Source organism: Gorilla gorilla, chromosome 10 (assembly GCF_029281585.2).
Source record: "Gorilla gorilla gorilla isolate KB3781 chromosome 10, NHGRI_mGorGor1-v2.1_pri, whole genome shotgun sequence".
In the NCBI taxonomy this organism is placed as follows: domain Eukaryota; kingdom Metazoa; phylum Chordata; class Mammalia; order Primates; family Hominidae; genus Gorilla; species Gorilla gorilla.
In genome coordinates, this window is record NC_073234.2 from 84,048,639 (window position 1) to 84,070,411 (window position 21,773).

Consider the following 21,773-nt stretch of genomic DNA (forward strand, 5'->3'; position numbering starts at 1 on the left):
CATTTTCTCACTGTTGAGCTAATAATGCTTTGTGAATGTATGATCTAAGGAGAAACCCTTGTAGTTATACCCGATGATGCTGTCTGTTGGAAAGTAAATTTTGAATGTCTTTTTCCAAAAATAAAAAATAAAAACATGCTTTCAATAAGTTCTTTACCCTCTCTGGCGAGGGCTAAATTTGCTCAGCATTTAATACGTAAAATTGGCTAACAGTGTCTGCACAGCCAGAGAGAAGTTGTCTAGCAAATCGGGTCAATGACACACAGGAAACAAACATCAAGAAAGGGGTCCTAGATTGGTCCAGTCAGGTAGGCGTTAGGTGACCAAGGGGGTCGGGGACCCAGAGGTTAGGACCCAAAGACGCAAGCGTCGCGCGCCCAAGGCTCAGCGCGCCTGCGCAGGATAGCGGCCGTTCAGCCAGCGGCTCGGGGGCGGAAGCACGGGAGCCCCGAGTCACGTGGCTGCGGGCGGAGATGAGCGGGGCGTGGGACGTGCTGCCGCGTCCTAGCTGGCTTACAGGGCGGCGGCGGGGCGTGTGTCCTCTGTTAAGAGTGCTACTCGCCCGGGGTTGATCTGTGTGCATGCCACTCCTGTGTCAGACGGTGAGGTCGGCGTCTGCGAGGACGCGGCGGTGGAGTAGAAGGGCAGCCGGAGACAGGCCGGGCGCCCCTTCTGAGGCTAGACGGCCCCAGCTTCGCGGGGATCATGGCATTGCTGGTGGACCGAGTGCGGGGCCACTGGCGAATCGCCGCCGGGCTCCTGTTCAACTTGCTGGTGTCCATCTGCATTGTGTTCCTCAACAAATGGATTTATGTGCACCACGGCTTCCCTAACATGAGCCTGACCCTGGTGCACTTCGTGGTCACCTGGCTGGGCTTGTATATCTGCCAGAAGCTGGACATCTTTGCCCCCAAAAGTCTGCCGCCCTCCAGGCTCCTCCTCCTGGCCCTCAGCTTCTGCGGCTTTGTGGTCTTCACTAACCTTTCTCTGCAGAACAACACCATAGGCACCTATCAGCTGGCCAAGGCCATGACCACGCCGGTGATCATAGCCATCCAGACCTTCTGCTACCAGAAAACCTTCTCCACCAGAATCCAGCTCACGCTGGTGAGTAGCTTCAGCTTCCCAAGGCGCCGCTCTCCCGACCCACCTCCTGCACTGGCCCCGGGAAATTCGAACGCACACTGGTCTTTCCCTTCATCTTGAAATCCACAAATGAGTCATCGGTGGGCATGTAAACTTTTAGGCTTATTTTGGGGAGGGGGAAAAGGCCATCTTGTCAGCCCAGAGGAGTGGGCTTGTGTGAGTTTTAGTAGCTGCCCATTTGGTGGAAATCGTTAAATGCTGTGATCGATAAGAAAAAAAGCTGTATTGGGTGGTACAGTCCAGTGTTATCAGAATATCTGCAAAAGCTCAAACAAAAACAGCCTTTCTCCCCCAGGGGAATCAAATCGTGTATGATAAAACGTGAAAAGATTTAGCATAAAGTAGGTCTCAAAACGTCTGCAGCACCATACTTTAGAGCTGTCTGCATCTTTAAATAAAAGGAGGTGGACTCAATTTTAGCACTTAGTAACTTATTATATTTAAGGTCTTTTTCTTTTTTTTTTTTTTCTTTTTGAGACGGAATTTCACTCTTGTTGCCCAGGCTGGAGTGCAATGGCACGATCTCGGCTCACCGCAACCTCCGCCTCCCGGGTTTAAGCGATTCTCCTGCCTCAGCCTCCCGAGTAGCTGGGATTACAGGCATGCGCCACCACGCCCGGCTAATTTTGTATTTTTAGTAGAGACGGGGTTTCTCCATGTTAATCAGGTTGGTCTCGAACTCTGACCTCAGGTGATCTGCCCGCCTTGGCCTCCGAAAGCTCTGGGGTTACAGTCGTGAGCCACCGTGCCCAGCCTTATATTTAAGGTCTTTATGCTTTTATTGTTTTATATTTATGCTTATGCTGTTTAGACACTAGTTTGGGCATCCATTTACTCACCTTTGTATTCATGTGGTATTTTCTTGCAAAGTGCAATATATTTACCACAAATTTAAAATGGAATTAAATGTGAATATCAATATAGATTTGTCATATTTCACGTTTAGGAAATAGGATTAACAACTAGTTTTCCCAAGTCAAAACAGAAAACAGTTATACAGGTTCATTGTTTCCCAGTTATGTGTTTATCATTAGCCTTGTAAGACATTGTGAAAGGAATACTAAATTTTTGTCTCTTGAATTTAATCTGAACAACATTTACCTCTTTTTCGTTACAGATTCCTATAACTTTAGGTGTAATCCTAAATTCTTATTACGATGTGAAGTTTAATTTCCTTGGAATGGTGTTTGCTGCTCTTGGTGTTTTAGTTACATCCCTTTATCAAGTGGTTGGTAATTTTTTTTCTTTATGTGCCTTTTTAGCAGATTTCATAAATTTTGAAGCTGTATTCCAAGGTTTAGAAAATACAGTATAGAGACAATAGACTGTTGGGAAGAAAGCGTAATTGCATAAGTTGTCTGACTCAAGGTGAAGAGAAGAAAGGAGACAGAGAAACTTGGGTGTGTGATGCTCACCAAATACCTACCTGTTTGTAAGTGTATAATATCCATGCTTAACAGTCTCAGCTTGGGGTGAAGTTATTTTCTGGGAAATCTTTACAAAATACCTAGTAAGACTTTTTACTTCCTAAGTTTGTTATGTTTTCTGTTTACTCTTTACTTTTAACATTGTTGTGAAGGAGTGAGTATACTTCCAGAAATCTGAACAGTAATGAAAAATTTCAGATTTTTAGATGTTTTTGCCTCAAAAATTATACTGCTGTTACAACTTGTTTATTGGCTTTTAATAATGTGTCTAATATAGATTATTATAATATACTCTATATTAATAAATATAGAGTAATTTATATTAATGAATATTTTTCCATTTGTGCAAGCGCAGTGCCTTGCCTATAGCAGATATTCATTAAAAATATGTTCATGGATTCACTTACTTCATTACCATAAAATCCTAACAAGTATGGTTTTTGATTCTTATTTAGTGGAGAAAAAATAACTTGCTGTAGGGGACAGTGAAACGGTATTCTCTCTATACTGAAAACCTTGGTCTGGAAATTCTGGGTGTGCCTGCATGGGGAACAAAGCCAAAATGTGTAACCAATTTTATTTTTTTCACAAACATCCACTGGTTATTAAACTAAGGCATTCTTGTTCGAAATTTTAGGAGTTCAGTAATAGAGCCCTGGCATCTTAAACATTCTAATAGTGATCATGTCAGAGACAGTGTTTGAAAATATTCTGCAGTGAATTACATTTTCTAGTGGCAGAGAAGCAGTTTAAATAAAAGAAGAGGCTAGTGAACATTCCTATTCATCTTTCTTGTTAAATGCGCTTGTTTTTACCTAGTATAGGCAATTTATTAAACAGAGCAAGCAATTGTACTCCTTATAGGTAATTGATTCAGAGTACTCACCATCTCTGTCACTATGACCATTTTTGTTCACACAAGTCTCAAAATTGCTATAGATTAGAATCCTTTGATTCTATATCCCTAAGGTAGATATTTGACATGAGATTGACCAAGGAATGATTGTAGATTAATGGACAGTTTCTTATCAGTAAATGGTAAAGGTACTATGACAAAATAGGTATATTCCCAAAACATTCCTCTTAAAGAAAGTTGTATCTGCCCACAGTATCTTGGGATAATTTCTATGTTGTTTTTCTTACACTGCTGGAGACATTAAAAGGAGTTAAAAGACAAGTGACCAGCTATTAGCTTGAGTTGTAGAAAGATGGTTGACTCATTCATTCATTCAGCAGACATCTTTTCTGCATTATGTTCACTCTTGAGTTTACAAAGATGAAAAGCAGCTACAGTCCAGCAGTGTAGAAACACAAGGAGACAGCTGGTCACAGTAGCATATGTACCCCAAGGTAGGAGGAAAATTCTGAGGAACACCAAGGAGGAAGTGGCAGCTCTAAAAGAGGGGCGGTGAGGTAAGACTTTACGGAAAAGTTAACAATTTAAATTGAAGGGCACACAGAAATGAGCTCAGTAGGGAAGGACAGCCGGTCTTTTCCTTGCAGTGTGTGTGAAAGTCTGGAACATTTTTGGAGAACTTGATTTGTTTGGTGAGGCTAGGCAGTAGGTGCATTGTGAGAAGACAAGGCTGAGGAGTGGGTGAGACCAGATGTCAGGGTCATGAAGCCATGCTAAGGAAGTATATCTTTACTGAGCACGCACCAGGAGAGGAGTTCAGATAGGGACTGACTTGATCATTTCCCTGTCTTTAGAAAAGTAACTGATGGCAATGAAGGGTGGGTAAGAGGGAAGGAAGGGTAAAAGTCAGAGCAGTCAGGAACCTACCTGTACTTCACGGGACAGGCAGGAAGGGCCTGGGCTAGGGCGGTGGGAATGGACAGGGAAAGGTTAAAAGGCACTCCAGGGGCGTTTTGGGGAACATAGGAGAACCTGACTGAATGTGAGAGTGAGGAAAGTAAGGCTCTGATCCCTGAGGGAGATTATATCATCAATTATTGGAAACACACAAGAGGAGCCCATTTGTAGAAGAAAGGCACCAGTTGATTTTAAACAAGTTCCTGCAGATTATATAAGTAGAGATGGCCAGGAGACTGGCCAATATAAGGTTAAGGATGCTCAAGCGATGAGGGAAGAGCAGTAGATCTCAGCAAATAGTAAAAGACATCAGTCAGGGCGATGAAAGAGGAAGGCAGGCATCTGCCTTAAAAACTGTAAGTGCAGGAGGCAGTGAGGGAGGAGTACAAACCAGAGGGTAGTTCTTCCAAGCAAAACTTGCAGGTTCTGCAAAGGGGGCTCGCAGGAAGGGCCACAGGGAGTCTGGACATGTCCATGGAGATCATAGTGCCCTTAGGAGAGCATTAGAGGGGTGGTGGCAGGAGCCAGGCTGTGCTGCATTGAGGGACAGTGGAGGCCTGAGAGCGCCTGCTATTCCAGGCAGTCCTGTGGTGAAGACACGCGGCTACCTGAAGAGGCTGCAAAAGGAAAGGCAGGTGAGCACACACCCTCTATATCCGTTTTTGCTCGCTGCTGTGCCCCAAGGAGCAGGCAGCAGAAGAATCAGTTCTTTGTCCTTCATATTCACAGAGGACTCTTAGTTAAAGCTGGCAGGAGTATGGTTCAAATTCCCTGCTCTTCTATTTTTGTCTTGATGGATTGCTATAGACTAAAAGTTTATGTAACAAGATACCCAGACCTACAGGAACAAGAAGTATGTAGAAGTCATTCAAAAGCCTAGCTGTTCTTGCCAGATCTGATCCAAACAGTCCTGTTAAGTCTTTTTCAAAGCCTCTTTTTCAGTTATATTTGTGAAGTATTTTGTGGACGAATGGGATTTGAGGTCTTGAGATGTTTCTACTGAATGGTATGGTATTTTAGGGTTAGTGATTATCCAGTGTATCTAGGTGTATTGGTGGGGGATGAGGAATAGTATCCACAGAAAAGTCATCCAGAGAGGAAAATTTCTTCTACCATTGATTGGGTTTTCCAAAGCAACTGACGAGACCACATACCTTTTCAAGCCACACACATTGGCAGCCATCTCTAACCTGCCCCCCATGCCCCATTGTCATCGTGTCCCCCCAACCTCTGTCTTCCTTTGTTTTTTTTTTTTTTTAGACAGGGTCTCACTCTATCACTGAGGCTGGAGTGCAGTGGCGCGATCTCAGCTCACTGCAACCTCCGACTCCTTGGTTCAAGCGATTCTCCTGCTCAGCCTCCCGAGTAGCTGGGACCACAGGCGCGTACCACCACGCCCAGCTAATTGTATTTTTAGTAGAGATAGGGTTTCACCATGTTGGCCAGGCTGGTCTTGAACTCCTGACCTCAGTTTATCTGCCTGCCTTGGCCTCCCAAAGTACTGGGATTACAGGTGTCAGCCACTGCTCCTGGCCCCGGTCTTCCATTTTTAAAATTTTGCCATTTTTAGAAAGAAATGAAGTCCAACACTGCATCTGTATTCCTAATCACCTGAATTTCTATTTCTCCCTTATTTTCCCAAGATCTTTTATCCTTGTAGGCCCTTCTATGCATTTATTTTTCCCTATTTACTAGGATCAGGTAGAAGGAAACAGGACTTTTCTCCTCCTTCTAAGAATTGAGAAGAAGCTAGATTATCAGAAATTAAATTTATAGAGCTATTTTCATCCATGGTGCTTAAAGGGCATTCATATAGCTTACTGGTCTTTGAAATCTTGTAGAATAATTAGACATTTTATCTTCCCCTAGTCTATACCCCACATTCCCATCTTTGTGACTCTAGTTGTCGCATCTTTGATTATGTGATACTATTTCTTTTGTGCCAGACATGTTTTATCTCCTAATTTTCAGTGGGTAGGAGCCAAACAGCATGAATTACAAGTGAACTCAATGCAGCTGCTGTACTACCAGGCTCCGATGTCATCTGCCATGTTGCTGGTTGCTGTGCCCTTCTTCGAGCCAGTGTTTGGAGAAGGAGGAATATTTGGTCCCTGGTCAGTTTCTGCTTTGGTAAGTTCTAATTGTTTTGATATCTAAGAAACAGTATAGTAATAACTCCTCCATTATTAATGTAATTTTTAGTTTTCGGAGCACTATGTCCGATCCATTCTCACATTTATCGTCATAATCACCATATAAGGAGGTAAGGTAAGGATTCTTTTTCAGATGAAGAAATTGAGGCACACAAAGGTGAAGGGACTTGCCTAGAGTGAGGCAGCTACTCAGTGGCAAAAGCAGAACTACAATTAATGTCTTCCGATGCCTGGTTACTGTTCTGACCATGTCAAGCTAGAGCCCACAAATAATTTGGACATTTAGATTAAGTTAAATTTTTTTACAATGAAAACATAGCTTTATAATCACTATATCGATTTTGAACATACGTAAAAATATAAAGAAAGCGAAGGGGCCAGGCACAGTGGCTCACTCCTGTAATCCCAGCACTTTGGGAGGATGAGCTGGGCAGATCGTTTGAGCCCAGGAGTTTTAGACCAGCCTGGGCAACATAGGAAGACCTCATCTCTACAAAAAATTAAAAAATGGGCAGGGTGTGGTGGCTCATGCCTGTAATCCCGGGACTTTGGGAGGCTGAGGCGGGTGGATCACTTGAGCTCAGGAGTTGAAGACCAGCCTGGCCAACATGGCGAAACCCAGTCTCTACTAAAAATACAAAAAAATTAGCTGAGGCTGGGTGCGGTGGCTCATGCCTGTAATCCCAGCACTTTGGGAGACCAAGGCAGGCAAATCACCTGAGGTCAAGAGTTCAAGACCAGCCTGGCCAACATGGCAAAACCCCGTCTCTACTAAAAATACAAAAATAAGCCAGGCGTGGTGGCGCACACCTATAATCCCAGCTACTCAAGGAGGCTGAGGCACAAAAATCACTTGAACCCATGAGGCGGAGGTGCAGTGAGCTGGGATCACACCTCTGTCTCAAAAAAAAGAATTAGCTGAGTGTGATGGCATGCTCCCTGTAATCCCAGCTACTCAGGAAGCTGAGGCATGAGATTTGCTTGAACCTGGGAGGTGGAGGTTGCAATGAGCCAAGATTGTGCCACTGCACTCCAGCCTGGGCCACAGAGCAAGACTCTGTCTCAGAAAAAAAAAAAAAATCAAAAAATTAGCCAGGCATGGTGGCACATGCCTGCGGTCCCAGCTACTTGGGAGGCTGGGGTGGGAGGATCACTTGAGCCCAGAAGGTCGAGGCTGCAGTGAGCCAAGATAGCACCACTGCATTTCAGCCTGGGCAACAAGTGAGACCCTGTCTCAAAAAAAAAACCAAACCAAAACAACAACAACAAAAGAAAGTGAAGGGCCCCTGGAACCCTATCACACTAAGGTAATTACCTTTACCATTTTGGTGAGGATCATTTCATGGATCTCTTTTGTATAAACACATAGGTACACATGCATGTGTGTATAATTTTAGATATGGAATGATATCATAGATGCTGTTTTTATTGCAGATTCCTTTTCCCCAGCCTTCCTAGCCACACACTCTTCCACATTCCATTACCCCCTAATCCGGGCCCCTTGAAGTCATGTTAACTTTCTGAGTGTTTGTTCTTCCATATTTTTCTCCATGCCGTATATATCCATACACACACACACACACACACACACACCCCAATTAAACATCTATTTCTTTTCTTTTTTTTTTTTTTTTTTTTTGAGATGGAGTCTCACTCTGTCGCCCAGGCTGGAGTGCAGTGGTGCAATTCTTGGCTCACTGCAAACTCCGCCTCCCGGGTTCAAGTGGTTCTCCTGCCTCAGACCCTAGCTGGGACTACAGGTGCACACCACCATGCCCAGCTAATTTTTGTATTTTCAGTAGAGATGGGGTTTCACCATCTTGGCCAGGATGGTCTCAATCTCTTGACCTCGTGATCCACCCACCTCGGCCTCCCAAAGTGCTGGGATTACAGTCATGAGCCACCGTGTCCGGCCACATCTGTTTCTTTGACAAAAGTGGAATCCTATTACATATGCTTTTCTGTATCTTGCTTTTCTGACTTAATAATATCTCCTAAAAATCTCTCCAAAGCATTCTTTCCAGGGTCTGTTTTGTTGTTGTTGTTGTTTTTGTTTTGTTTTGTTTTGTTTTGTTTTGAGTCAGAGTCTCACTCTTGTCACCCAGGCTGTAGTGCAGTGGCGTGATCTCTGTTCACTGCAACCTCCACCTCCTGGGTTCAAGTGATTCTTGTGCCTCAGCCTCCCGAGTAGCTGGAATTACAGGTGTGCGCCACCATGCCTGGCTAATTTTTTTGTATTTTTGGTAGAGACAGGGTTTTACCATGTTGGCCAGGCTGGTCTTGACCTCCTGACCTCAAGTGATCCACCCACCTCGGCCTCCCAAAGTGCTGGGATTACAGGCGTGAGCCGCTGCGCCCAGCCGGTGTCTGTGTAATAGCCCCTCTGCATATTCACTTTTTTCCCAGTTCTTTACCACTATGAACAATATTGTGATAAACATCTTTGTACATCAGGTGTTCTCATGTACTGATAACTTTTTTCCTATGGAAACGAGTCCCAGGAGTGGAATTGGCAATCAAGGGCATATGTATTTTGGGGACTTTTATTTGTTTAGAGACAGGGTCTGGCTATGTTGCCCAGGCTGGCCTCAAGCTCCTGAGCTCAAGTGATCCCCCCAACCTCAGCCTCCCAAGCAGCTGGGACTAATGCTTTGGGGACATTTTAAGTTAGAATGTATAATCCTCCTATGTCTTAGTCAGTTCAGGCTGCTATAACAAAACTACAATGGACTGGGTGGCTTAAACAACAAATACTCATTTCTCACAGTTCTGAAGTCTGGAAGTCTGAGAACAGGCTGCCAGTATGGTTGGGTTCTTGGTGAAGGCTCTTTTCCTGCTTTATAGATGGCAGTCTTCTTGCCATATCCTCATCTGACAACAAGGAAGAGGAGAAGCAAGCTCTCTTGTATCTCTTCTTATCATAGGGACTAATCCCATTCATGAAGGCTCTACCCTTATGCCGTAGTCACCTCCCAAAGGCCCTACCTCCCAATACCATCACCTTGCGGGTGAGGATTTCAACATAGGAATTTTGGGGGGACACAAACATTCAGTCCATAATACCTTACTTATCAGGAATTCCTGCTTCCCACAAGAGTTCCCACAACTCTTGGAACACAGTCAGTGGGAATATCTTTTTTGTTGGTCACATCAATTTATCAAGCACCTATATAGCCCTTAGTCTGTTCCCAGCACTATTCAAAGCACTATGTAAATATTAACTTATTTAATCTTCATAACTTTATTAGGTTGATGCTATACTAATACTATTTGTATTAGTCCATTTTATGATGTTATAAAAGCATACCTGAGACTGAGTAATTTATAAAGAAAAGAGGTTTATTTTGGCTTATGGTTCTGCAGACAGTACAAGAAGCATTAGTGCTGGCATCTACTTCTAGTGAGGGCCTCAGGAAGCTTACAGTCATGGTGGAAGGTGAAGGGGGAGCAGGCATGTCACATGGCGAGAGAGGGAGCAAGAGAGAGAGGGGAGGAAATGCCAGTCTCTTTTAAACAGCTCTCATGAGAACTAATAGAGCAAGAACTCACTCATTACCCTGGGGAGGGCACCAAGCCATTCATGAGGGATCCAGCCCCATAACCCAAACACCTTCTACTAGGCCTCACTTCCAACATTGGTGATCAAATTTCAACGTGAGATTTGGAGGGAACAAACATCCAAACTATATTACCATTGTTATTATTTTTACTGATAAGGAAACCGAGAGATAAAGAGTTAGTAACTGGCTCGCAATCCACAGCTAATAAGCAGAGCCACAATTTGGATACATGCCTTCTGGGTCCAAAGTCTGTGTTCTCCAGTGCTCCGCTCTGCTTCCCCTAAGTAGACCAGTAGTTGTTTCAAATTTATATATTTTACCATATATACTTTTTTTCTAAAGTGGAGGTCATTGGACCATCTATCAGATAATATTTCCACTTTGCAAAAGTCCTAGCCATCCTGGTTATCTGGTTTGAAACCATTGCAGCCTAGAGACCTTATACTACAAGGAGAGAGGATTTTTTTCGTAGCCTTCTAACAGGTTTTAAAATGAGGACAGCAGCAGAAAAGCCATTAAAAAAAAAAAAAGGCAAAGAAACCAAGACCACAGCAGACTGAGGCCATTTAGTGTGAAGGAAAGTCATCTTCATTCCTTAATGTCCCTAGGAGGCATCCTTGACTCAAAGTAGACCATTGTGTCAACTAACTTTTTTTTTTTTTCCATATGAAGCCAGCATTACCCTAATACCAAAACCAGGAAAGGACACAACCAAAAAAGAAAACCAAAGACCAATATCCTTGATGAACATAGATGCTAAAATCCCTAACAAAATACTAGCTAACTGAATCCAACGACGTATCAAAAAGATAATCCACCATGATCAAGTGGGTTTCATACCAGGGATGTGGGGATGGTTTAACATACAAAAGTCAATAAATGTGATACACTATGTAAACAGAATTAAAAACAAAAATCACATGATCGGCCAGGCGCGGTGGCTCACCCCTGTAATCCCAGCACTTTGGGAGGCCAGGGCGGGCGGATCACGAAGTCAGGAGATCGAGACTAGCCGAGACCATCCTGGCTAACACGGTGAAACCCCGTCTCTACTAAAAATACAAAAGCAAAATTAGCTGGGCGTGGTGGCAGGTGCCTGTAGTCTCAGCTACTTGGGACGCTGAGGCGGGAGAATGGCGTGAACCCGCGAGGCGGAGCTTGCAGTGAGCCGAGATCGTGCCACTGCACTCCAGCCTGGGCGACAGAGTGAGACTCCAAATAAATAAATAAATAAATAAATAATGGCATGATCATCTCAATAGATGCAGAAAGAGCATTTGACACAATTCAGCATCGCTTTATGATTAAAACCCTCGGCAAAATCGGCATACAAAGGACATACCTTAATTTAATAAAAGCCGTCTATGACAGACCCTCAGCCAACATAATACTGAATGGGGAAAAGTTGAAAGCATTCCCTCTGAGAACTGGAACAAGACAAGGATGCGCACTCTTACCACTCCTCTTCAACATGGAACTAGCTTCTTTATAGTCTTCAAAGTCCGTAACAAAGACCCTAACAAAGTAGAGTAATTGTGTTTTTAATGATGTGCCAAGTATCAAGTTTAAGTTTTCTTCGGAACTTAAACTTCTTAATAGTTTAGATCATGAATATCATTTTATCTAAATTCAGAAACAAAATGATTCTATAACTTTTTGGATAAAATTATGGGATAGATTTGAACAGAACTTTGTATGTGTATATAGTGGTCCAACCCATTTGTCCCCCTGTGCCCAGCCAAGTTATCTATAAAAAGGAATAATATTTTTACAACTACTTTGTGGATGTATGTGAAAATTAAATGAGTGAATACATGTAAAACAGAACAATTATTGGTGCATAGTAAGTGTTATGTAAGTGTAAGCTGTGATCATCATGATTTTTATTATGTCCTCAAGTAGTTTCTAAGCTCTTTGAGGGCAGGAACTTTGTACATATTGCGTTCCTCACAAGGCCTGGCCTAACTTTGTAGATATCCAATGAATGCTTATTGAGTTAAATAAGAATAAAAATGAGGTCAGGTGCAGTGGCTCAGGCCTGTAATCCCAGCACTTTGGGAGGCCAAGGGGTGCAGATCACCTGAGGTCAGGAGTTCGAGACCAGCCTGGCCAACATGGTGAAACCCCATCTCTACCAAAAAATACAAAAAAAATTAGCTGGGTGTGGTGGCATGGGTCTGTAATCCCAGCTACTGGGGAGGCTGAGGCAGAAGAATCACTTGAACCTGGGAGGCAGAGGTTGCAGTGAGTCAAGATTGCGCCACTGCACTCCAGACTAGGTGACAGAGTGAGACTCCATCTCAAAAAAAAAAAGAATAAAAATGAGCAATTTAATAGAAAAAGATCTCGGCCGGGCGCAGTGGCTCACGCCTGTAATCCCAGCACTTTGGGAGGCCGAGGTGGGTGGATCATGAGGTCAGGAGTTCAAAACCAGCCTGGCCAAGATGGTGAAACCCATCTCTACTAAAAATACAAAAAATTAGCCGGGCGCGGTGGCAGGCGTCTGTAGTCCCAGCTACTCAGGAGGCTGAGGAAGGAGAATCATTTGAATCTGGAGGGTGGAGGTTGCGGTGAGCCCAGATCGTGCCACTGCACTCCAGTCTGGGTGACAGAGTGAAACTCCGTCTCAAAAAAAAAAGAAAAAGATCTCGAAGGAGGTATGCCGAGATGTTAATGTGTGGGTGGTTGGGATTATAAGAATTCCTTATATTCTTTTTGCTTTTCTTTATTGTCTGATGTACAATAATAATAATGCATATGTACACTTTTTCTTTAGATTAATAAGAAAAATGAACGTGGACATTCACAATCACAGAAAGGATGTTATTGCAGTATTTTTCGTTGATTCTTGTGGAAAAAATTGCGTTTTTTCTAAACACTGTTCATTCTGCTTTTTTACTTGCAATTCTTACTGTCTCCCAACCAAATTCTCTTCCTTTTTTTTTTTGAGATGGAGTCTTACTCTGTCGCCCAGGCTGGAGTGCAGTGGCGTGATGTCGGCTCACTGCAAGCTCCGCCTTCCGGGTTCATGCCATTCTCCTGCCTCAGCCTCCCAAGTAGCTGGGACTACAGGCACCCGCCACTGCGCCCAGCAAATTTTTTGTATTTTTAGTGGAGACAGGGTTTCACCGTGGTCTCGATCTCCTGACCTCGTGATCCGCCCGCCTTGGCCTCCCAGAGTGCTGGGATTACAGGCGTGAGCCACCACGCCCGGCCCTCTCTTTCTAATCTTATTTATTAATGGTTGATATTTGAATTTTTTAAAATGCCGAATGAAATGTATCTTTGCTTGATGATTATGATTGCAGTGCTTTGCATTAATGGTTCTTTTGGTTTATTTGTAGCTTATGGTGCTGCTATCTGGAGTAATAGCTTTCATGGTGAACTTATCAATTTATTGGATCATTGGGAACACTTCACCTGTCACGTATCCTTTTCATATAACTTACAAATGCATCGTCTTTTATATTTTCCAAAACTTTTACATTCATTACCTTATTTGAATCTCACACTAACTATTGCATGGCCTAAATTGAGTAGAGAGAGTTATTTTTAGCCTTTTACTGTATCTTTACCCACTAAAGGATTTTAAAGAAATATGAACTGAAGGGGCGAGTGTGGTGGCTCACACCTGTAATCCCAACACTTCAGGAGGCCGAGGCAGGTGGATCGCTTAAGGCCAGGAGTTCAAGACCAGCCTGGATAACATGGTGAAACCCCGTCTCTACAAAAAATATATAAATTAGCTGGGTAAGGTGGTGCACGCCTGTAATCCCAGCTACTCAGGAGGCTGAGGCACAAGAATTGCTTGAACTGGGGAGTCGGAGGTTACAGTGAGCTGAGATTGTGCCACTGTACTCCAGCCTGGGCAACAGAGCAAGACTCTGTCTTAAAAAAAAAAAAAAAAAGAAGTATGAACTGAGGAAGTGGGTTAGCTTTTTGTGTCATGAATGTTTCTGAATTTTCTTATGTAATAGGTGACCTTTTCCCTTACAAAAATTAACTCAGAGTACCATTTCTTACAGACAGTGAGATTAAATATTTTTTGAATGAATAGTGAGGTGGAGGTTTGGATTTTCAAACAATTTTCAGGTATTTATAGTAACAAAGTAGAGGAATGGTTAACAAATAACAAAAGATAATTTCAGGCCACTGGCATCTGGCTATGGAGTATGTGTTTGTACTTATTTGGATATGGGTGTGCCTGTTTTTCTCAATATTATTTCAAGTCAAGAAATGAAGTCATTGGCCGGGTGCCATGGCTCACGCCTGTAATTCCAACACTGTGGGAGGCCGAGGCAGGAGGATCGCTTGAGCCCAGGAGTTCGAGACCAGCCTGGGCAACATAGGGAGACCCTATCTCTACCAAAAAAAGAAAAAATAGAAATGAAGTTGTATGTTAAAGGTCAAATTCAACTGTCCATTTGTACCATTCTGCTTGTCATCCTGTTTCTCTTCACATTTCACTCTGCCCCCACCCTTAGGCAAATACAACAAATGAATTTCCCCAGGAAGTAAACAAGTAGGATATTTGCCAACTAACAATAAAAAACAACAACGATAAGTTTTTTAGAAAACCAATACTTAACAAATATTTATTTTGTGTCAGACACTGTTAGAAACATTTTGTATGTATTAGTCCATTTAATTCTCACAGCAGCTCTGTGAGGTAAAGTCTTGTCATTTTTGTTTATAGAAAAAATAGAGGCACAGAGAGGTTAACCAACTCACTTAAGGCACACAGCTGACAAATGGGATGTCCAGATTTGAACCCATGCAGTCTAGTCCCCAAGTTTGTACATCATACTACCCAATCAAGGCATCCAAATATGTGCTCTGATTTAAAATATTAATTTATTCAATAAGCATTTATTGAATACCCACTAAACCAGTCATTGATATAAAAATATTTATATACTGAACATCTACTGTGTGCCAGGCACCGGGGATACAGTAATGAACCACATAGACAAAAGTCTTTGCTCTCACAGGCTTGAATTCTGGTGAGGAAGACTAGAAATAGAAAACAATTAAATATTTATATACAGTGTTGGATAGTGTTAACTGCCAAGGAGTAAAAATAAAGCAGGGAAGAGAATGTGAAATGTCATAGACAGCATTGAAGTTCTAGGCAGGGCTAGTCAGGAAGGCCTCAGTGGGAAGACGACATTTGAGTAAAGACCTGAAGGAAATGCGGTTGCTTCATGCAGATCAGGAGGAAAGAACATTCCAGGCAGAGGCAACAGCAGGTGCGAGGCCCTAAAAAAACCAAGGAAGCCTGTGTGGTTAGAGCAGGTTGAGCAAAGGAGGGAATGTGGTAGGCTGAGAAGTAACACAGAACTGAATTGAGTAGGGCGTTTACATAAGGACTATTAAACTGAGTAAGATGGGAAGCCATTAGCATTTTGAGCAGAGAAGTAACATGATTTTACATACATTCTAATAGAAGCACTCAGTGGGCCGGGTGCAATGGCTCACGCCTGTCATTCCAACACTTTGGAAGGCCAAGACAGGAGGATCCCTTGAGCCCAGGAGTTCGAGACCAGTCTGGGCAACATAGTAAGACCCTGTCTCTACAAAAAGTTTTTTAAAATAAAATAAATCATAGAATCACTCAGGGCTCCTGTGTTGAGAATAGACTTAAGAAGGATTTCTCAACCTCTGGGCTGTTGACTTTTTGGGCTAGACGGTTCTTAGTGCAGGCCTGTTTAGTACAGTGTAGGATGTTTTCAGCAGGCCTGGGCTCTACCACCAGATGCCAGTAGCATACATACCCTTTGCCCAGTTGTGACAACCAAAAATGCCTCCAAAGATTGCCCACAAAGCAGACTCACCCATGGTTGAGAACTACTGGACTGAAAGAGGCACAGGAAACTCAGGAGACTGCTACGATATTCTAATTTAGAAGTAATAGTGGCTACCAGTATGATAACAGTGGATATAGTGAGAAGTGATTGGATTCTGGAAATATTTCTAAGAAGAGCCAACAGGTTTTGCTGCCGAGTTGGATGTGGAGAAAGAGAAAACAAGGCTGATTTACATGGTTTTTGACCTGAGCACCTGGTAGAATGGAGTTGCCATCAACTAAGATAGGATACCCAGAAGGAGGTTTGGGGCTGGGGAGGAAGATAAGGTGCTCAGTTCGGGGAGTATTTTTTTGTTCTTGTTTTTGAGACAGGGTCTTGCTCTGTCACCCAGGCTGGAGTGAAGTGGCGCGATCATGGTTCACTGCAACCTCAAATTGTTGGGCTCAAGCATTCTTCCCACCTCAGCCTTCCAAAGTGCTGGGATTACAGGTGTGAGCCACCGCGCCCAGCCAGGTGCTCAGTTTTGGATAAACAAGTCTGAGGGTTCAAAGGTGACGTCTCAGCAGGAGGCATCACAGGGAGTGAGCAGTATGAAGCTGTGGTTTAAAGTGATGAGACTAGTTGAGATTACCAAGCAGACAAGTAGAAGAAAATAACTCCAAAGACTGAGTGTTGGGTTTGAGTCCAGTATTTGGAATTCAGAGAGATGAGAAACTAGGTGGAGGATGAGAAGGAGCAGTCAGAGGTGGAAGGAAGGAGGAGACTGGCACAGAACCAGAGTAAGGAGGAGGAGGCGGGGTCGGTGTCTATGTCAGATGCCGCTGGCAGGCCAAGTTCAAGGAGACTGGTCACCACTGAGGGACTGAGTGAGGTGGAGGGTACTGGGTTTGACCAGAACATTCTGAGGGTTGGGGTGACAGCCTACCTGGAGTAAAGTGCAGAACTGGAAATACCACATGTAGACTGCTCTTTTGTTGTTGCTTTTACAAAAGGATTCATAAATAGTTTCTTTAAATTTGACTTCCTTCTAGTATAAATATACTTAGAAGCTGAGGAGTAAAGAAATTTAAAGTGTTAGAGCCAGTGCACATGAAGATAGCTCATAATTGAAAATAAAACATTATGACTATTGCCAGCAACCTTGGGAAGATCCTCTGTGTCTCAGGAAGTCACCTTCATGGGATCAAGCCACCACATGCACCTGGTGACACAGCCCGTACTCTCCTGAGGCACTGCTGCTGCCCAGCGGGAACCTCCAGGCTGCTTAGGTGGGCTTGGAGGTCAGACAGGTCCAGTTGTGAACACCGAGCTCTGCCACTCTCTGTGGGCCTGACTAGTGTGGGAACTCTCAGGGTCTCACTCTGATCACTTATGAAATGTATGAAGTGGAGGAAGTACGATCTATGATGTTGGGTGGTTGTATTTGAGAGAATGTGTCAAGCACCAAACAGGTGTTTATGATACATAAGTACTGCTGTTGGTAATGTTATTATAGCTAGCACATATGGTGCTTACTATATGCTAGAAGCTTTGTGTATATTAACTTATTTAATCCTTACAATAACCCTGGGAGGTATTATTTTGTTCCCCTTTTATATAGTGAGGAAACTGAGGCACAGAGTGGTGGCTGTTTCTAGTGTTGTAATTAGGAAAAGCACATAGGCAAACATCATACATCTGAAGAACAAGAAAGTACTCATTTATATAGAAAAAATAATTATATTTAAATATAAGTAAGTGTGTGTGTGTGTCTGTGTGATGGAGTTTCGCTCTTGTTGCCCAGGCTGGAGTGCAATGGTGTGATCTCGGCTCCCTGCAACCTCCGCCTCCCGGGTTCAAGCAATTCTCCTGCCTCAGCCTCCCAAGTAGCTGGTATTACAGGCATGCACCACCACGCCCGGCTAATTTTGTATTATTAGTAGAGACGGGGTTTTGGTCAAGCGGGTCTCGAACTCCTGACCTCAGGTGATCCACGCCCCTTGGCCTCCCAAAGTGCTGGGATTAGGATTAGAGGCGTGAGCCACCATGCCTGGCCACAAGTGATTTTTAAATGGTGTGTGTGTGTGTATTTAGTTTGCTTTTTAAATGAACAACGATTTGGAAAAATCTTAATCCAGTGGCATGTTACTGGCAGTATTTTGGATTAGAACATGGGCTTTCAAGTTAAATAGACCCATTCATGTTTGGACTCCAACTCTGCTACTTAATAGCTCTGTAATCTGGGGCATGTTGCTTAAAATCTCTGAGCCTCTACAACCGTAAATAGGAAGAGTGAGCCTGCAGTGAAGGTAAACGTGATGCCTAACTTCGATGATTTCATGTAAATCGCCCAGCATGATGTTTGGTGTATAGTTGGTGCTCAGTATTACTCCCTCTCCCTCTCCCACTTTTCCCTCCTTAACTCAAGTTAGCTCTTTGGTACCTTACATATCTCACTTCATTTCCCAAGGAAACACCACTGTAAAACATAATTATAAATTGCTGTACAAAGTACCTTCCCTGGACCTTGTTTGAATGTCTTTCCTTTTATATTGTATCCCTTTTCTTTTTTGGAGGTCAGTAGGAATGGTTGAGGCAGTCTTGTGTCTCTGATGAATCAATCGCTAAAACCTACCTGAAGAAACTAAGAAGTTCCCATTATTCTCTTTTTTTAGACAGTCTTGTTCTGTCGCCTGGACTAGAGTGCAGTTGTGCATTCTTGGCTCACTGCAACCTCCACCTCCTGGGTTTAAGTGATTCTCGTGCCTCAGGCTCCCGAGTAGCTGGGATTGAAGGCATGTGCCACCACGCCCAGCTAATTTTTGTATTTTTTGTAGAGACAGGGTTTCACCATGATGGCCAGGCTGGTCTCAAATTCCCAGCCTCAAGTGATCCACCACCTCCGCTTCCCAAAGTGCTGGGATTACAGGCATGATCCACCGCGCCTGGTCCCATTGTTCTTTACATGGGATGGGCTGCTTTTGGGTTGTTTTATGCAGTGCGAGTGTGTGTGTAAATATTAACATCTATCTTGTTATTCCTTTTTATCCTTATCCAAAAACCTCAGCTATAACATGTTCGGACACTTCAAGTTCTGCATTACTTTATTTGGAGGATACGTTTTATTTAAGGATCCACTGTCCATTAATCAGGCCCTTGGCATTTTATGTACATTATTTGGCATTCTCGCCTATACCCACTTTAAGCTCAGTGAACAGGAAGGAAGTAGGAGTAAACTGGCACAACGTCCTTAATTGGGTTTTTGTGGAGAAAAGAATGTTGTCCCAAGAAGATAAACAATATTGTTAAGTGTGCAAGTTATTAAAAAAAAAAAATTGGGCCGGGCGCGGTGGCTCGCCTGTAATCCCCGCACTTTGGGAGGCCAAGGCCAGCGGATCACCTGAGGTCAGGAGTTCGAGATCAGCCTGACCAACATGGAGAAACCCTGTCTCAACTAATAATACAAAATTAGCCAGGCGTGGTGGCGCATGCCTGTAATCCCAGCTACTCGGGAGGCTGAGGCGGGAGAATCACTTGAACCCAGGAGGCGGAGGTTGCAGTGAGCCGAGATCGTACCATTGCACTCCAGCCTGGGCAACAAGAGCGAAACTCCATTTCAAAAAAAAAAAATTGGTAACTGACTCAATGATGGAATGATTTGTCGGAATTAACACAAAGCAGATTTTATTCATATAATGACTTTTTTTTAAGAGTCTCTTTTTTAAAAAAACTTAATTCTCTAAAACAAAAATGGTTCATGCTTCTTTTTAAAAATGATTGTATAAAATGTATGGGATGGTTAGCCTGGTGTGGTGGTGCACACCTGTAATCCCAGCTACTTGGGAGGCTGAGACATGAGAATTGCTTGAGCCTGGGAGGCGGAGGTTGCAATGAGCCAAGATCGCACCACTGCACTCCAGCCTGGGCAACAGAGCAAGACACTGTCTCTCTCTCTCTCTCCATATATATCTATGTGTGTGTGTGTATATATATATGTGTGTGTGTGTGTGTATACATATATATACACATATATACACACATACATATACATGTGTATATATATACCATCCCATATATATGTGGGATATATATATATATATGGTTATATATATATGGGATGGTTTGGTTGGTCCCAGCAAAGTACATGAAAATTAAAGTTCTGTGATAATGACAAAGGAATTGCTGTTACTGTACTGCAAATATGCTGTGGGTTCTCAGTGTTCATACTCTTCTAAGGAAGGACACACAGTAGCTCTCTGCTTGCTGATAGATGGTTTCCCAGTGTGAGATTTGTTATTTTGATCAGAGTATTCAAATCAGAATTTAAATCTAGTGTTTCTATTTTAGTTTAGCTTCCTGATTTATATAAATGAAATCTCATTTATAAAGTATAATAAAGATGACTGTAAGACAAAATCCAATTCTAAAAGTATGATTTTTTTCTAGTAGAAAATTGATGTAAGAAATCATACATTATTCATACATTTATAGGTCATCTCTTTGAGTTTTCAGTGAACTATAGAAACTATATGGAGTTAAAAAACAAAACGGCAGCCAATCTCGGTGGCTCACACCTGTAATCCCAGCACTTTGGAAGGTTGAGGCGGGCAGATCACCTGAGGTTGGGAGTTCAAGACCAGTCTGACCAACATGGAGAAAGCCCGTCTCTACTAAAAATACAAAATTAGCCAGGCATGGTGGCACATGCCTGTAATCCCAGCTGCTCAGGAGACTGAGGCAGGAGAATCGCTTGAACCCAGGAGGCAGAGGTTGCGGTGAGCCGAGATCATGCCATTGCTCTCCAGCCTGGGCAACAAGAGTGAAACTCCATCTCAAAAAAAAAAAAAAAATAGCCCTATGTTTAAATGGCTCAAAGAAAAGACTATAAACGGAATTGAACATGTTTGTTAGCTGTTTGAGCATTTTATATTGGTAAATTTTTTATTTTTTTATTTTTTGTCTTACAGTCGACCAGGCTGGAATGCAGTGGCACAATCATGGCTCACTGCAGCCTCAGCCTCCTGGGCTCAAGCAATCCTCCTGCCTCAACCTCCCCAGTAGCTGGGACTACAGGTGCACACCAACATACCTGGCTGATTTTTATATTTTTTGTAGAGACAGAGTTTTGCCATGTTGCTCAGGCTGATCTCAAACTCTTGAGCTCAAGCCATCTGTCTGCCTCAGCCTCTCGAAGTGCTGGGATTAGAGGCCTGAGCCACCACACCTGGCCAGTAATTTCTTAATCCTACCTCCCTGCTTCTATTGCCTAGCCCGTACATTTGAGGCTTCCATGGAGCTTTCTGTGGTACTGAAACACTTGGAGTGAACTGCAAACTTGGAGTGAACTACATCTAACCTTTCTAAGGTGGCTGGGGAAAATTCTTGTACAGCAAGTTGGGACAAAATAGCCATATAGATACTAGGCAGAAAAATTGGGATATTAGAGGAAATACATGATTTCCATTTATGGAGTGCTACATGTTTGCAAAATGTATTTCTGCTTTTCATCTTCTTGACATCTGAATATTAAAAGCAGTTGATAATTTCATATAATAAATTGAGACATATCATTACTCTTGTAATAAATAATTCATTTTCTAAATGTTATTTATCAACTTTCATGGAGAAAACAACTCTTAGGAGAACAAAGACCAGCCCGGGCAATGTGGCAAAACCCTGTCTGCAAAAAATACAAAAATTAGCTGGGCCTAGTGGCACGTGCCTGTAGCTCCATCTACTCAGGAGGCTGAGGTGGGAGGACTGCTTGAGTCCAGAAGATGCAGGTTGCAGTGAGCCGAGATTGTGCCACTGCACTTCAGCCTGGGCGACAGACTGGACTCTGTCTTGGAAAAAAAAAAAAAAAAAAGGGAAGAGCCACAAAATATACC

At 43.0% G+C, this 21,773-nt stretch overlaps 1 protein-coding gene across 2 annotated transcripts; it reads left to right on the forward strand.

Annotated features, from left to right (window-relative positions):
* Positions 1-361: 361 nt before the first annotated feature.
* On the forward strand, positions 362-20,301 carry SLC35E3 (solute carrier family 35 member E3). 2 transcript variants are annotated; one of them, XM_004053540.5, is made up of 5 exons: positions 362-1,107; positions 2,264-2,374; positions 6,358-6,516; positions 13,444-13,526; positions 18,953-20,301. In XM_004053540.5, the coding sequence occupies exons 1-5, from the start codon at positions 706-708 to the stop codon at positions 19,137-19,139; spliced, it is 942 nt and encodes a 313-aa protein (XP_004053588.1). In that variant the 5' UTR covers positions 362-705; the 3' UTR covers positions 19,140-20,301. The 2 variants fall into 2 exon arrangements, with proteins under 2 accessions (XP_004053588.1, XP_055212993.1); XM_055357018.2 differs by lacking the exon at positions 18,953-20,301 and adding an exon at positions 14,329-15,065 and having other exon boundaries at positions 414-1,107.
* The last annotated feature ends 1,472 nt before the right edge of the window (positions 20,302-21,773 follow it).

Bases quoted from the DNA above. Each gene is read 5' to 3' on its own strand.
- SLC35E3 (XM_004053540.5), top strand. From the start codon at position 706: ATGGCATTGCTGGTGGACCGAGTGCGGGGCCACTGGCGAATCGCCGCC. The intron at 2,375-6,357 runs GTTGGTAATTTT...CCTAATTTTCAG, and splicing joins TTACATCCCTTTATCAAGTG to TGGGTAGGAGCCAAACAGCA. The intron at 6,517-13,443 runs GTAAGTTCTAAT...GTTTATTTGTAG, and splicing joins CCTGGTCAGTTTCTGCTTTG to CTTATGGTGCTGCTATCTGG.